Source organism: Macrobrachium nipponense, chromosome 12, assembly GCF_015104395.2.
Source record: "Macrobrachium nipponense isolate FS-2020 chromosome 12, ASM1510439v2, whole genome shotgun sequence".
NCBI lineage: Eukaryota > Metazoa > Arthropoda > Malacostraca > Decapoda > Palaemonidae > Macrobrachium > Macrobrachium nipponense.
Window position 1 is genome coordinate 88,154,825 of NC_087205.1, and position 15,000 is coordinate 88,169,824.

Sequence of the window (15,000 nt, forward strand, 5' to 3'; positions counted from 1 at the left end):
ACGCCCTTTTAGCTTCATCTCCTGTGTGCTGGGCAATACTTTTCCACGTTTTTTCTTGAAATATGGAATATGATTTTTGTGTGTGTGTCCAACTTCTTATGATTTTTTTTATTTGGTGTTTTACAGCAAGTGTATTTACCTGACATTTTTAAAAGACCCAATAAACAATTAACAATCTTTGATGCCATGGTCTGATTGGCCATCGATAACAGGGAGGAGACACTGCAGAAACTGGTAAAAGAATATGAAGAATAGTATCTTCAGTGCTTCGTTCATTATACCTCACACTTGTTAAATTTGTTTTAGTTGGTTTTTCACGTTTTCTATTTCGACTTCCCCTTCCCTCATTCCGTTTGTGTTTTGTCATCGATCTTGGGTGATATAAAAAAAGAAAAGAGAGAGGAGTATGATAAAAGAAAAAGCTGAAGACGATCGAAGTTTGTTGAAGGGAAGATAAAGCAGATCCCTTGACGACCTGTCGTCTTGCAACTAGTATTTGTTTGGAAAGTGTATAACTGTCTTTCCTTTTACCCTTCCTACCTCCGTCCCGTGGCCCCCCCTCCTCCTCCCATTTCCTCCTCCCCTCCCCCACACTCTTTCTCCCATGGCTCCCTCCTGGGGCTCCGCCAGATAAAAATCGGGTGCCTGCTAATGAGACTTGAATATTTTAAGTCCGCTTTAGGTCTTTGCCGACTCCGAGTATCCCTTTTTTTTCTCCATAATGGCGACCGGAAGATTTTATGCCTTGATGTTGGGAAGCTTTGATTTATGTGTTGGCGCGTGTTTGTGTCGATATGTTTGTTTATCCCGAAGATCGTGGTTTTATCCGGGCGTTGCCCGCGTGTTTATTTTGGCGAGTTTGTTTGTATGGGATTAGAATTTTTTTTTTTTTTGTGGGGGGGTGAGGTGGGGGGGGGTTGTGGGGGGGGGGGGGGGGGGGGCGTGTGTGGGCCAACTATACGAGAGGAGAATTTTGTGTGTTTGTTTATTCGAGTTGAGACTCTAATGGTTTTTGGATGTAGGTAGAGAGGGAGAAACTTTGCTGTTTGTGGATGTGGGATGCTGGAGAAGAAGAAGAAGAAGAAAAAGAAGTGTTCTTGGTTTGCGGTGTGGGAGCGTTTTCACGGGTGCCGGATGAGGCCGAATGCTGTGTACTTGTTCTCTTCCTTCTGCTTATTTACGGTTATTTCATTTTCCGGTTATTTTGTGCTTCTTTGACTCTCTTCGACTTGTGTGAAGTGGAGCTATAATGTTAATGTTAGTATTCACTGGTGTAGGTATGCATGTAATATGATGATTAATATTATATAATTATATATATATATATATTATATATATATATATATATATATATATATATATATATATATATATTATATATATATATATATATATATATTTTTTTTTTTTTTTTTTTATATTTATATTTTTTTTTTTTTTTTTTTTACGCATGGAACCAGTGGTTATTCAGCAACGGGACCAACGGCTTTACGTGACTTCCGAACCACGTCGAGATGAACTTCTATGACCAGAAATACACATCTCTTAACTCCTCAGTGGAATGCCCGAGAATCGAACTCGCGGCCACCGGGGTGGCAGGCCAAGACCATACCGATCACGCCACTGAGGCTCTATTATAATAATGATAATAATAATAATAATAATAATAATAATAAATAATCATTTGGATTTGAAATTCTGAGGATAGTTGTACTTTCTACAGCAATTAGAAACTTGAAGATGTGTCGCTCTTAAGGTAACAACGAATAAAAATAGACAGCGAACTATTTGCTAATGAAATAAAAGAGCGGTTAAACCAACGTGTTAGCGCGCTTGTTGGAGCTATTTTCCCGATCTAATATTTTGATTGTGGATGCACCTGCGGCAGTGTGATTGAAAATTCAGAATTGTTCAGAATTGTAGCACTAACGATGAAAATGAAATCAATAATTAGTGATAATAATTGGTTCTCCATGGCTATGGACTTCAACAGCTACGATAAAATTATTCGGGTGCTGACACGTAAAGCTTGCTTGGTGTGTCATCATTTTGCATCGTCAGCACAATATTTTGCAGATTTTCCTCTCGTTCCTCTTCCAAGGCTTTTAGATTATGCAGCATTTATGCTCCTCCCATTTTCTTTGATACCAACCACATCCAATACTCCGATCCCTGTCTTGCCAGATCTTTATGGTATCCCTCGGTATCGTACCTTTTCTACCATCCGAACTCCACTGGTATAAGTCCCAGTACGTCTGATTAGTTTTGCCTGTTTTTCCTCCCTTTTTCCATTTATTTAATATTTTTGGCCTTTTTTTTCTCCTTATTTTTCCATTTATTTAATAGTTTTGACTGTTTTCCTTTATTTTTCCAATTATTTAATAGTTTTGCCTGTTTCTCCTTATTTTTCCATTTATTTAATAGTTTGGCCTTTTTCTCTTTATTTTTCTATTTATTTAATAGTTTTGCCTGTTTTCCTTTATTTTTCCAATTATTTAATAGTTATGCCTTTTTTCCTTTATTTTCCCTTTTATTTAATAGTGTTGCCTGTTTTTCCTTTATTTTTCTATTTATTTAGTAGTTTCTTTGTTTTTGTTTGGCTTGTTTTTCCTTCACTTTTCCATTTACTTTATAGTTTTACCATTTTTCCTTCATTTTACTATTTATTTAATAGTTTGCTTGTTTTCCTTCATTTTACCATTTCTTAATGGTTTTGCCTGTTTTTCCATCATTTTTTACATTTATTTAATAGTTTACTTGTCCTTTTTTCATTTTTTCATTTATTCAATAGTTTGCTTGTTTTCCTTCATTTTTTCTATTTATTTAAGTTTCCTTGTTTTTCCTTTATTTTTCAATTTATTTAATAGTTTTGCCTGTTTATCCTTCATTTTTCTATTTATTTAATAGTTTTGCCTGTTTATCCTTCATCTTTCCATTTATTTTATAGTTTTACCTGTTTTACCCTAATTTTCTATTTGTTTAATAGTTTTGCCTGTTTATCCTTCATCTTTCCATTTATTTTATAGTTTTACCTGTTTTACTCTAATTTTCTATTTGTTTAATAGTTTTGCCTGTTTTTCCATCGTTTTTCCATTTATTTTCACATAGATTTTCTGACTGGCAGAGTAAGATATTGAATGCAGGTAAATTAGATGGGGTTTGAGGTCCATTTATTTGTTGGTGTATGTCTTTGATGCAGACTTTTCTATGCACTCAAAGGAATTATTTACAAGTACGTTGTTTAATAAGAAAGGCATCTAATGATTTAGCTTAACATTGTAAGATTGTATTGGCTGCGGTTATAAATGAGTCGGTAATGGGTTATTTATAGTTACCGTCTCCTCATGTTCATTTGGTGGTGTACAACATATGAAAGACAATGATGTCCAATCTGTTCACATTAGTAAACTCCTCAATTTCCGTTGGGTGTTTGCCATGCTCGGCTCACTGTAGGCAATACTTAAGGTTCTTTGCAGCGTCCCTTCGGCCCCTGCTGCAACCCTTTCATTACTTTTACTATACCTCCATTCATATTCTTTCTTCCAACTTACTATCCACCCTCTCGTAACGAATGTTTAACCGTGCAACTTAGAGGTTTTCGTCCTGTTACACCTTTGTAGCCTTTTGCTCTTAATTTTCTTTTCAGCGCTGAATGACCTCATAGGTCCCAGCGCTTGGCCTTTGGCTTTAATTCTGTATTCCAATATTCCAATTCAAAACTTTAGTTTGTCAGGGGGATGGGAGTTTTCCTGTACTGTATCGTGTTTGAGCACTTTATGATCTGGTCATCTACCTCTGCACAAGACTGATGTATTAATTTGAGTCCATGCTGTATTCACGAAAATGAGAGGCTCGTAGTTTCTTTGTTTTGTATGTTTTACGTAACAAATGCTGTATTTGGTATTTTCGTTCTTTTAAGTGGTCAGAATTTTTGTATTGCATGCAACGGGTTGATGGATTAATTAAGAATCACTCTCAACAGTTTTGCTGTATCCTCTTGACCTTTCGTTTTTCTTCTTTGATAAATTTTTATTTTTAGAACGTGTTTTTTCAGTTTATTTTGTTTCACTATTGATGAACAAAACTCGTTTTTATTGCCGGAGACACTACTTGATACTGCAGCTGTGTATTGGTGTTCGCTTACTTGAAGAGTGCTTTATAATCAAGTTTAAACCTAACCTAACCTTTCATGCTTACTTGATAACAAAGAATTTTCTTTATTCCCCACTTGACGTCTTTATGTGATGGATAATCGCATTTTCACTTAAGTTTAATATAATTAACTTTGGGATTAGGCAGTAGTCAGATTTTTCCTCCAGTGGCTTTCACTATTCCTGTTTAGAATTTTTTATTATGGCCTTTTTCTATTATTGGTCCGGTTTCCTGCCATTCGATCGTAAATGCTGTACATTCATACATCCCTTTTGGTTTCTGTAATGTGACGTCTGTTAAAATTGCAAAAGTGAGTTGAAGTTGCAAAATTGAGTGTGGGATTGGTCTGTACTTTTCAGTGCACATTGAAAGACCATTTCGACTTTTCTGAAAATATAATCTTATGTTGATTTTTAGGGGTGAAGACAAGTTGTGTAGAAAAAATACAAAGAATTAATGAGACGAGGAAACTGGTTGGCATTGTAATAGTGAAAAGACATAGTTTTAAGTAAAGCCAGGTTTAATTGTAGGGCATACATGTATTAGCTGATATTATGTTGAAGAAGTGAAAACGGAACTGGGCCATCAGAATTCTCTTTAATGGAAGATGTGATTTAGAATCATTACTACATGTCAAGATATTGATTTAGTGTTGGTTTAATTTTTATTTGCATTGTATTCATAATTCTTGATTTAATGATTTGCTTACATTTTTATTTATTTATTTGTTAATTGGTTGATTTATGTATAACTGGTCCCCTCCTCTGTTACTTCTTTCAAATGAACACCTGTTTCTTGGAATCTTAAATTTCTAGTCAGTGGCACATGTGGGCTGATCATCTGAATAATAGTATTACATAGATATTTATGTTATTGTAACTGCACACTCGGTGGTATTCCCGTTGTTTTCGTTCGCATTCACATTAATGTTTGTGCTTTGACCTTCAGTAAATTAAGTTATTTGTGGAACCAAGTATCCAAAGCCTCGCCAGTGTTGCTGCAGTGGTCGTTTCCCCTTAAAAAAACATTTAAATAAATAAAGAAATAAATAAATAAATAAAATAAAATAAATAAATAGATAAACATCAACCTCCAGATGGTTTTCTTTCAAGTTGTTTGTCAGTGTTCCTCGGCTTGGGTTTTAAAAGAATTAATAATAGTAAGTCAGTTGAGTCCAGGCTATACAAGAAGGTACATTTCTGTAAAAAGTATGTATGTGTGTGTATATATATATATATATATATATATATAATATTATATATATATATATATATATATATATATATATATATATATATATATATATATATAGTGTGTGTGTGTGTGTGCGCGCATTTGTCTATGGGTGCATGTTATCCTGAATGAATGAGGCTTATTGCTCTTATTTATAATATCGTTATATCCGTAATGAATAAACATGAAATGTAAGGATATAAGCACTTTATTTGTTATAGCTATTTCTTTTAATGTATCTCATCGTCCTTAGCAGGATTGTTTTAAGCCAAATTTCCTTCTTTTTAAGTTTTGTAATCTCACGTGGTCACTTTATTTATTTTCTTATTTCCTATTTTTATTCAATTTTCTTTTTTTTTTCTTTTTTTGATGATGTCGGTGATATGCCAGCACCATCATTATCGCCGGATGCTCTTTAGCAAATAAATAAAAAGGAGATAGGTGATGATAATGATAATGACGATGGTGATGATAATGATGATGATGATGGCGTGGATGGTGTTAGGGTTGATGGAGAGAAGGGTTAGGCGAAGCAGCATCTGGCGTCTGGCCGGATGACACTTCTCCCATCCTCTCAACGCCGAAGGAGATCTTGAATTATACATTTAGAAGCTGGTTGGGTTGAGGAGGGGGGACCGTCATCGAAATGAGGGAAAGGATGGAGATAGAAGGGAGGCAGGGGTGGTGGGTGGGGGGGGGGGGGGGGGGGGGTTAGGGGTGGAATTTAGGGATGCAGTCCCTGGGACGAAGATGGGACTGCATACTGGTGACGGCTCACTGCCACCAGAGATCGGTACAGATGCCTTTTCTTACCTGTGAGGCGCACAAGGACTGCCCGTGTTAATTACATTCTATGAAATAATGATTAAGGCTTCCCCCCTCCGGAAGCTCACCTAGAGAGAGACTAAGGGAGAGAGAGAGAGGAAAAAAAGGGAGAATATGAAATGAATGCATAGGGTTGTCATAAAGGATTCTGTGAATCTGTGATGTTGACTTAAACACGCATGTATTGATATTTCACATTTTTCTAAGGAAGACCTTTAAGGCTTCAAAGAGTAAAATGTGAAATGATAATTTCACACTATTCGTATTCTATAAATGAATAAAACAAAGAAAGTACACTTGAATTTTTTCTAGACTATATTTTTTTCTCTGGTTGATTTGACAATGATGCCCTCTTTACAGATTTATGGGATCTATAAAATGTCTATCGTAAACTGTTTTTAGTCCGGAATATTTACATTTGTCTTTGCTCTTAACTTCCCTTTCAGTGCTGAATGACCTAATAGGTCCCAACGCTTGGCTTCTGCCCTAAATCTTTTAATCCAAATCCATAACAGCATTGGTTACGCGTATGTCGTGGGTACAATGACGTTTTGTTCGACCATATCCAAGTTATATTAGGCTGTAGAATATGTTTAATTTTTTTTTAAGTATCTTTATTTAGGTTGATTTAGGTTGGAAGTGTTCTTTTGTATGAAAGTGAAATACTTCCTGAAGTGTTTGGATTTTCTCTACTTTTGTATGAAACGAAGTTTAAATTTTTGTTTCAGTTAATTTTATTATGTAATAAGTTATTTTCCGCTCTTTAAACTTCTAGATCACTCTTCATGTGTTTCACAGTCGTTACTTTTGCTTGCAATTCAGCTAAAAAACTTTACTTCAAGAGTGTCTAAAGAATTCAAAATTACTTAAAAAATGTCTATCAAGAGTGTCTAAAGAATTCAAAATTACTTGAAAAATGTCTAAAAAACAAAATTAACATTGTCTAAAAAACTCAAAATTACTTCATGAATGTCTAAAGAACTCAAAATTAACATAATGGTTTTTCTGAATTTTAAAAATTGGACATATTTAATGTGAATATGTACAAGGCGTGATCAGACCTCAGGCTAAAATCTATGGTCCAATATAGCGTTGTTTCATCAGCGAAAATTAAAATAAATACGCTATATTGTATTAGAAATAATTGTTCCGTACTGTTTGACATTATAAATATCCTATCCTAAGATTCCTGTATCTTTAGCTCAATGCGAAGGGTTTTCCATGTGGCTTTCCATCCCCCCCTACCCCCCAACCCCCGCCCCACCCTTAACAACAACATCAACAAAGTAGTTTTATAGTCTTTACCCCCTCCCCGAGTAAGTAATAAATAGACGATTGTGATTTTGTTGAATTTTCAGTTTACAGAAGAAACCACTAGCTCTAACCTAAAGAATTTATGAAGATTCTTTTTGGTAGATATGGTTTTATAAATATATGTATATATGTATACATATGTGTGTATTTATTATGGAATATAAATATATTATATATATATATATATAATATATATATTATATATATAAAAGAGGTATCATATATACGTATATAGTAAAAGAAAGAGATAACAGAGAATATTATAAGATTACACGAAATGTCCAATTTTACTTTTTAATAAAGTGAGTCCAGAGTTTGATCTCGTGTTCACTCCTGTAAAGTTTTGCGTATTTTGGTCTACATTCGCACTCGCTTGAGTGACGGACCTCGGTGCCAGAATGAGTGACGGCTTTTGCTTTGTTGTTTCATCAGTGGTGTTGGGTTCCATTCTTCAGGTGTGAATCTAATTTAGCCTGCGTGATGGACTGCTGTGTTTTTCTCTTATTTCATCCAGTCAGGTTTATGTTGGTTTTGCAAAGGCCTTTGCTTTTATGTGTACGTTTGTAATGCATATGCATACGTATGTTTGTGTGTGTTTGTATGTAGATACGTATGCATAGTATATATATATTTATATATCTAACAAAAGGAGGCCATAAAAACGCCAAAATATAGAAAGAAATTACTTTATTTCAGAGACTGCTGTCTCTCTCTCTCTCTCTCTCTCTCTCTCTCTCTCTCTCTCTCTCTCTCTCTCTCTCTTCAGGTAGGTAATGAAGAGAGAGAGACAGTACAGTCTCTGAAATATAGTACTTTTTTTCTGTATTTTGGCGTTTTTGTGGGCTCCTATTATTAGCTGGAATACTATCGTAACAGAACATTTTCACCACTCTTATAATATATAGTATATATATATATATATATATATATATATATATATATATATACTATATATATATATATATATACACCGTATATATATATACACACACGTGAAACGCGCTGCTGAGTGAAGTCATAATTTACACTCGGAATTATCGTGGAGACATATACGTAAATTCAAAATGTTAACCTATAACGCACCCAGTCAACAAAATTCAGTCTCAATTCTACAAAAACCATTGCGACGTCGTCCGCGGGCGCGCGCGGGCGGTGCGAGACGTTTAAAACGACTCTTCCTCCTCCTCCTCCTGCAGATTAGCCGGTTATTGTAAAACTTATAAGTCGGAGTCGAGTGCGGTAATTGTGCAAGAGGAGGGAAAAAGAGGCTGCTATTTAAATCTCCCTGTTTGGATTACTGCCGGTGAGTTTGAACTCGAGTTGCATTTTTATTCCTGGAGGTTCTTTTCCTGACACTCGTCGGAAGAGGGATCTCTCTCTCTCTCTCTCTCTCTCTCTCTCTCTCTCTCTCTCTCTCTTTCTTATTTTTAGTATTTTTTTCTTCTTTTCCCTCGCGCAAAGAGGTATACGGTGCACGGGAGCGGAGGGCGAGAGGGAACAGAGGCGAAATACTTATCACCAAGGAGTCTGTAAAAAGGGGGAGAGAAATGTCATTGGGAATGTATACTGTACATTAATCTCCTTCCTTTCGTTCGGAGAACATTGTTCTCATCGTTGTATTCGGTTCTGTATTAAATCGTTCATCGGATATTGAGACATCGTTTATGAAATCCATTTGCTTATTTTATGTCGGAATTCTTCGTTTATTCATTATTCATTCCTTTTAAAGTTTGTTGTTGATAATGTTGATGTCGATTTTTCTTAGACCCCTTTTTCAATTATACAGAGATCTTAAAAACTGGATGAAACTGTGATGGCAACGTGAAAAGAACAAGAACAGTTCATTTTTATGCTGGCGTTTTTCATTTATTCTTTATTCATTCCCTTATGTGAAAATTTGCTGTTTTTAATATTTATATCAATAGTCGTTTCTCAGTCACTTTAAATTTCGCAGGAATCTTAAAAACGGGGTAAAACTGAGGGGTGGTTGGGGGGGGGGGGGGGGGGGGGGGGGGGGACACCCTTGGAAGTAAGAACAGGAGAGGAGTTTGTTTTGTTCCGATACAGGTTTGTTTTTGTACGGACCATCATATAAGATTTAACATTTAAGCTGCCGCTGTGAAGTCTGGCGGAAAGATGTAGATTCTTTGTCAAACTTTGGATGGAGAATATAGATTAGAAAATTATCAACTTCTCGGGGAGGAGTCCTCTCTCTCTCTCTCTCTCTCTCAGGTGGGCTCTCTCCCTCTCTCTCTCTCTCTCTCTCTCAAAACGGTGTTGTATTGGGGCAAAAGAAAAAAAGAAGTAGAAAATTACTAAGACATACTCTCTCTCTCTCTCTCCCTTTCTCTATCTCTCTCTCTCTCTCTCAGACTTACAAGAAAAGAGAGAAAGAGAAACATTGCCTGCAAGGTTATCCTAGACACAGTACACTTCCACTTGAACATAACAACATAACATTTATTATGAGGATTTTAGCGTTTATGTTAATGTGGTTTTTTATATCTTATATTTTGTTTTATTAGTTTTATTTGTATAATAAGATACACTCCTTTTCATGGTTTATTTTTCATTTTTCTCCTTTTCATTTGCAGAAATTCCACGAAAGTACAAATTTTATTGTCTTTATCATGAAGCAAAACAAAAAAAATTATAAAATTACTTTTAAGACATATTGTGTGGTGTTTGTAATCATTTATATTTCCGTCTGGGAATTTTTAGTTAACACTTCTGTTATAATCCACAAAGAATATTAAGTAGAACCGTAAAACCCTGTTTTTAGAAAGACAGATGAAGTAACTTCCGTTAAAAAAACTTATAGCTTTTATGGGAAAATTTTTTATGCAATATTGTGTATGGTAAAGACGGAAGGTAGAAGGTCGTAACAGCAGACTATGAGTATTGTATAAAAATTACCTTTAGTATAACTCATAATGTCTTATTTGTGCCGCTGGAATTCTAACAAGTTAAGCCTTCATGCTAGGAGTTTATAAAGTAGAGATTTAGAATTAGAGACTTTTAAGTGTGGACTTTTTCATCAGACTGGGTATACCGGGGCATGTGAAGTAAAATTCGCCAAAATCTTCCTCTTAACTATGTATACTGTTGTCATTTCAGGCGGTTAATATCGAACATGAATGCAAGGAAGCATAAACCTTAGTCTTTTCAGCCTCTCTCTCTCTCTCTCTCTCTCTCTCTCTCTCTCTCTCTCTCTCTCTCTCTCTCTCTCTCTCTCATTCATTGTGCTGTCAGTGACATTTCTTCAAATTTGTTTGAATCGAGGAAATTGGTGGAGTAAAGAAAATATATTTTGAGGACGAAAAAATATTCTCAATTATTCTTGAATCGGTTAACTGAACATGATACAATGTCTTCCTTAAGAAGCTGGAAATGGAGTTTAATTCTGAACTTCAAAGTAATTCCGATGTTCATTTGGTGCAATCGATGTGTTGGAAACATAACGAATTCGGTTGAAGTGTATAGAAAGTCTCAATGCACCTGCATATGCACCCAGGATTACACAGCACCCTTATTTTCGGGAATTTTAATCAATCTTTGATAAAACATTAACTTCTGTGTTGCTGAGCACGTCTTTAGATATTTGAGCTATTTACGGAATTGAGATGTATTTGTTACGAGACGTTTTCTGCGTCCTAGAAACACTGTCAGTAATCAGTGTTGTTGTTGTTGTTGTTGTTGTTGTTGTTGTTGTTGTTGTTTTTTTTTTTTTTTTTTTTTTTAGTACCTATATTTGGAAGCATCTGGCAGCAAGTGAATATTAGGCATTCCACTCTGGGCTCTGTTTTTCCTGATTTCTCTCTCCTCCTCCTCCTCCTCCTCCTCTTTCTCTTTTATCATCTTTTTCCTCATTTTGTGAAAGTCGCTACCTCTGCTCTTTTTTTTTTTTTTTTTTTTTTTTTTTTTTTTTTTTCCGAGCTTAGAAGTCTGCTTTGTTTGGTACCCGATTAATGTTGTAAATTTTTATTACTGTCTTATCATAAATAAATACATCCGACAAGGTTTCCTTTATGTCGCTAACTGCATCAGATAATTGTGCTGTTACTGTTTGGAAAGTGTATTTTTACTGTCGTTTATGAGTGCTTTTTGACTCAACATTGATGATCAGCTTCTTCGGTGTTTCCATTCATTGTTTCCTTGTTTAGATTGTCTTTGCGTGTGTATATGTATATATATGCGTGTGTATATGTATGTATGTATATATATATATATGTATGTATATATATATATATGCACATACATGTATATATTCTTACATGTATATATGTATATACATATATGTTTGAATGTGTATTTTATGTATATTATATATATGTACTGCACGTTGTTTATGCAATGTATTTTCACGTACATGTACACATTCATGATGTTTATATAATCATGTTATCTTACTTGCGTAAAAAAAAAAAAAACTCCAGATATGGATCGCAGGACGTACATAATTCTGCAATCGAGCCTCTGTGTTCCCTTGAAGAAGGTAATTGAAATAACTATAGCGCTTTTATCGTGGTATATATCTGAATAGTGGTAATGTGTGTGGCTTAGCCAGTATTATTTTTTTGTGGGGAATAACTGTTTTCATATCCATCAAAATATTTCCCTGGTGCATTTCGCCCTCAAAATTCTGGCGAGTTTTATTTTCTTCCCCGTGAAATCACTTAGAAACCAGATACTTGAATCCGACGCTTGGTTGGTGTTCCATGTCTTTGCTGTGGACATTTAATGTTTGGTCCGAATTATAACGTTACTGTGTGTCTGGTTTATAAGACAATAATGACTTCGTGCCCTGACGTATTCTCAAAATGAGATGCATTGGTGACACTCCAGTATATACACTAAATATATGCACTGTATAATGCCACTGAGGTTTTGAATATACATGGCATGAGTTGCTTAAATAACGTGCTGTCCTGTATTATGAAGTCTTATTTTACAAGAGCAGTAGACGTCTGAATTATTGCTGCACTGCAAAGTTTACCTTGAGACGTAACTGTATTTTTATTGTATTTTCACACAAAAATAAAAATACTCTCGTGTAAACAATCGCTTTCAGAATGTATCATATCCTATTGCAATTGAATGTCCTTTTGTACATGACTGATGCAAGTTCCCATACTGCAGTAGTGCAGATATCGTAAGTTTTTTCATTCTTTTTACTGGTCTTTAATTTCTTCAATTCAGCCTAGACTGACTCACATTCATCTTTCAGTAATTATACAAGTCTATGTTAATGTTAATAATTTTATTGTTAGCTTTGTTAATGGTTTGTAGTTTCTGTCTTTGTATGTATTTCTTTTTATTAAAGTCAGTCGTTCAGTTTACATTTTAATTGAATGTTATTTTTGAAATTTTTCATAAAGTGTATAAGTATTATACAAGTATTTATCTTTTCCAGCTCCTTTGAATATAAATTAGGAATGGATTTGGTGTGGGAGCAAATGCGGATGATCTTTATTGTTATTTAATAAGTTGTCTTTGTTATTTCAGAAAAAGCCCAGAAGTACAACGACCTCATCTTCCAAGGCATAACAGATCCAGGTAAAGTCACTTGAATTTATGCACGTGTTTTGTATTTAGTCACTCACCTGTATGTATTTCAGAAGAAAACATCGAAGTCATATGCAACCCCATGAATAATGTCAGTTGCTGTAAGTCCTGCACAGGAAATGCGGGAAGATTATTATTATTTTTTTTTATTTGTCTCCTGTACAAGAAACTATAACGTTTTTGTTTCATATTTAGATTTTTTACGGAATATTCACCATCGTATTCGAGTTGGGAAATTATAAGATAAATAGTTGTGCTGCGTAATCTTCTTTTTTTTTTTTATCCATTTCGAAGATAAATGCTTTTTGTAATCATTTTTTTCGCACAATATCTATAAAATACTTATCAGTGGCGTAGGCGTCGATTACTTATTTTCTCCCTACATCTTTCGTCCCTGTCCTATTCTATAAATATAATAAGTAATGTTGTAACTTATCCAGCTAGATATTATTAATAAAGCCCCCATTCTAAACGTAGCTAAAAGCGTAAAAAAAAAAGAAAAAAAAATATCATAGAATAGTTCGTTGTGAAGATCAGTTGGGACCGAATTGTTGGTAAAGTTAATTGAAGGGAAATCTAATGCCCGTGGTATGAAATAGATTCAGAATTGGGAAATGTTTCAATAACGTATCGAGAGGAAAAAAATATATATATACATAGATGTGCATGTGTTATTTGAGACTTACGTATATTGGTATCACACTCCTGACAACTCGGTTAATGAATGAATGGTGTTTCGCAAAGTGGGCTCTCTCTCTCTCTCTCTCTCTCTCTCTCTCTCTCTCTCTCTCTCATATACACACGCAAATATATATATATATATATATATATATATATATATATATATATATATCTATATATAATATATATGTATCTAATGTATATATATAACTAATAAATTAAGTATAAAGAAGATAAATAGTTTTAAAAAGAGAATGTTGCAATACTTTGATAGTATTAAGTGTACTTTATTTTTTTTTTTGGAAGCTTACCTTGGTCAACCAAGCAGATAATGTGTTAATTGGCCCACCACCAGACCTTGGTCTCAGCAGACCACCTTCGCTTTTGTCCTTTGGCTTTTGGAACAGTTTTGTTTTTTTGTTCTTCCTGCATTTTTTAATAATCTTTTAACTTGCAATTTTTTTTTCTTTTTTTTCTCACAATATTTATTGTTCACTTCAATAATTTCTTCCAATTATTTGTTCACGGCATCAATATACTCTCCATAGCCTTTCTTGTGATTTTGTAGGCTGTCTTTGCTCATTTGTGAGAAGATAACACAAACACACATGTATATGTATGTGTGTATATGTATATACTTTATATATATATATATATATCGTATATATATATATATTATATATATATATATAATATATATATATAATATAAATACAAAGGACAGAAATGTAAGGAGAGAGAAGGGAATATAATCCACAGTTCTTGCTTTGTTATTCTTGCAAATATCCCCAGGACTCATTACTCTCCACCTCTCCATCCCTCCCCCTCCCCTCCCCCCTCCCCCTCCCCCACCCCCTACTCCCACCCCACAAGCATTTTCAGCCTGGATGGCGGTAAAACACTCACTATTTCTCCTTCGTATTTTTTTTTCAGCTCTAAAATTCAACATAGTTTTATGAAGAAGTGAAATTCTAATATCTGTAACATCCGCTTGAAGGATAGTGAGTTGTGTCTAGGTATTTTAAGTTCAACATTGTTGAAATTATTTTGTTATTTTTTTATTGCTTGCAGTCTTCCCATTCTTCAGTGAAGCAGATGTAGTGTCACAAGCTGTAAGAATATATATTTATCAACAGGATTATATCAATAGGATTTGACTCGCACTAAGGCCTATGGTATCGTCGTGATATCTTGATTTAGAAGAATATTGCAATGCAGCACTGCCCCAAT

General features: G+C 34.5%; 1 protein-coding gene across 4 annotated transcripts in view; it reads left to right on the plus strand.

Annotated features, from left to right (window-relative positions):
- The window catches only part of LOC135224639 (Fanconi anemia group J protein homolog), a 1,012,503-nt gene that overhangs the window by 585,296 nt on the left and 412,207 nt on the right, over positions 1–15,000 (plus strand). For all 4 annotated transcript variants that reach the window (XR_010316790.1, XR_010316791.1, XR_010316792.1 and 1 more), the window contains exon 4: positions 13,030–13,080. Coding sequence is in view for 1 of the 4 variants with exons in the window: in XM_064263852.1 (XP_064119922.1) it covers positions 13,030–13,080 (51 nt within the window). In the remaining 3 variants the exon portion in view is untranslated. The remainder of the gene's footprint in view (positions 1–13,029; positions 13,081–15,000) is intronic.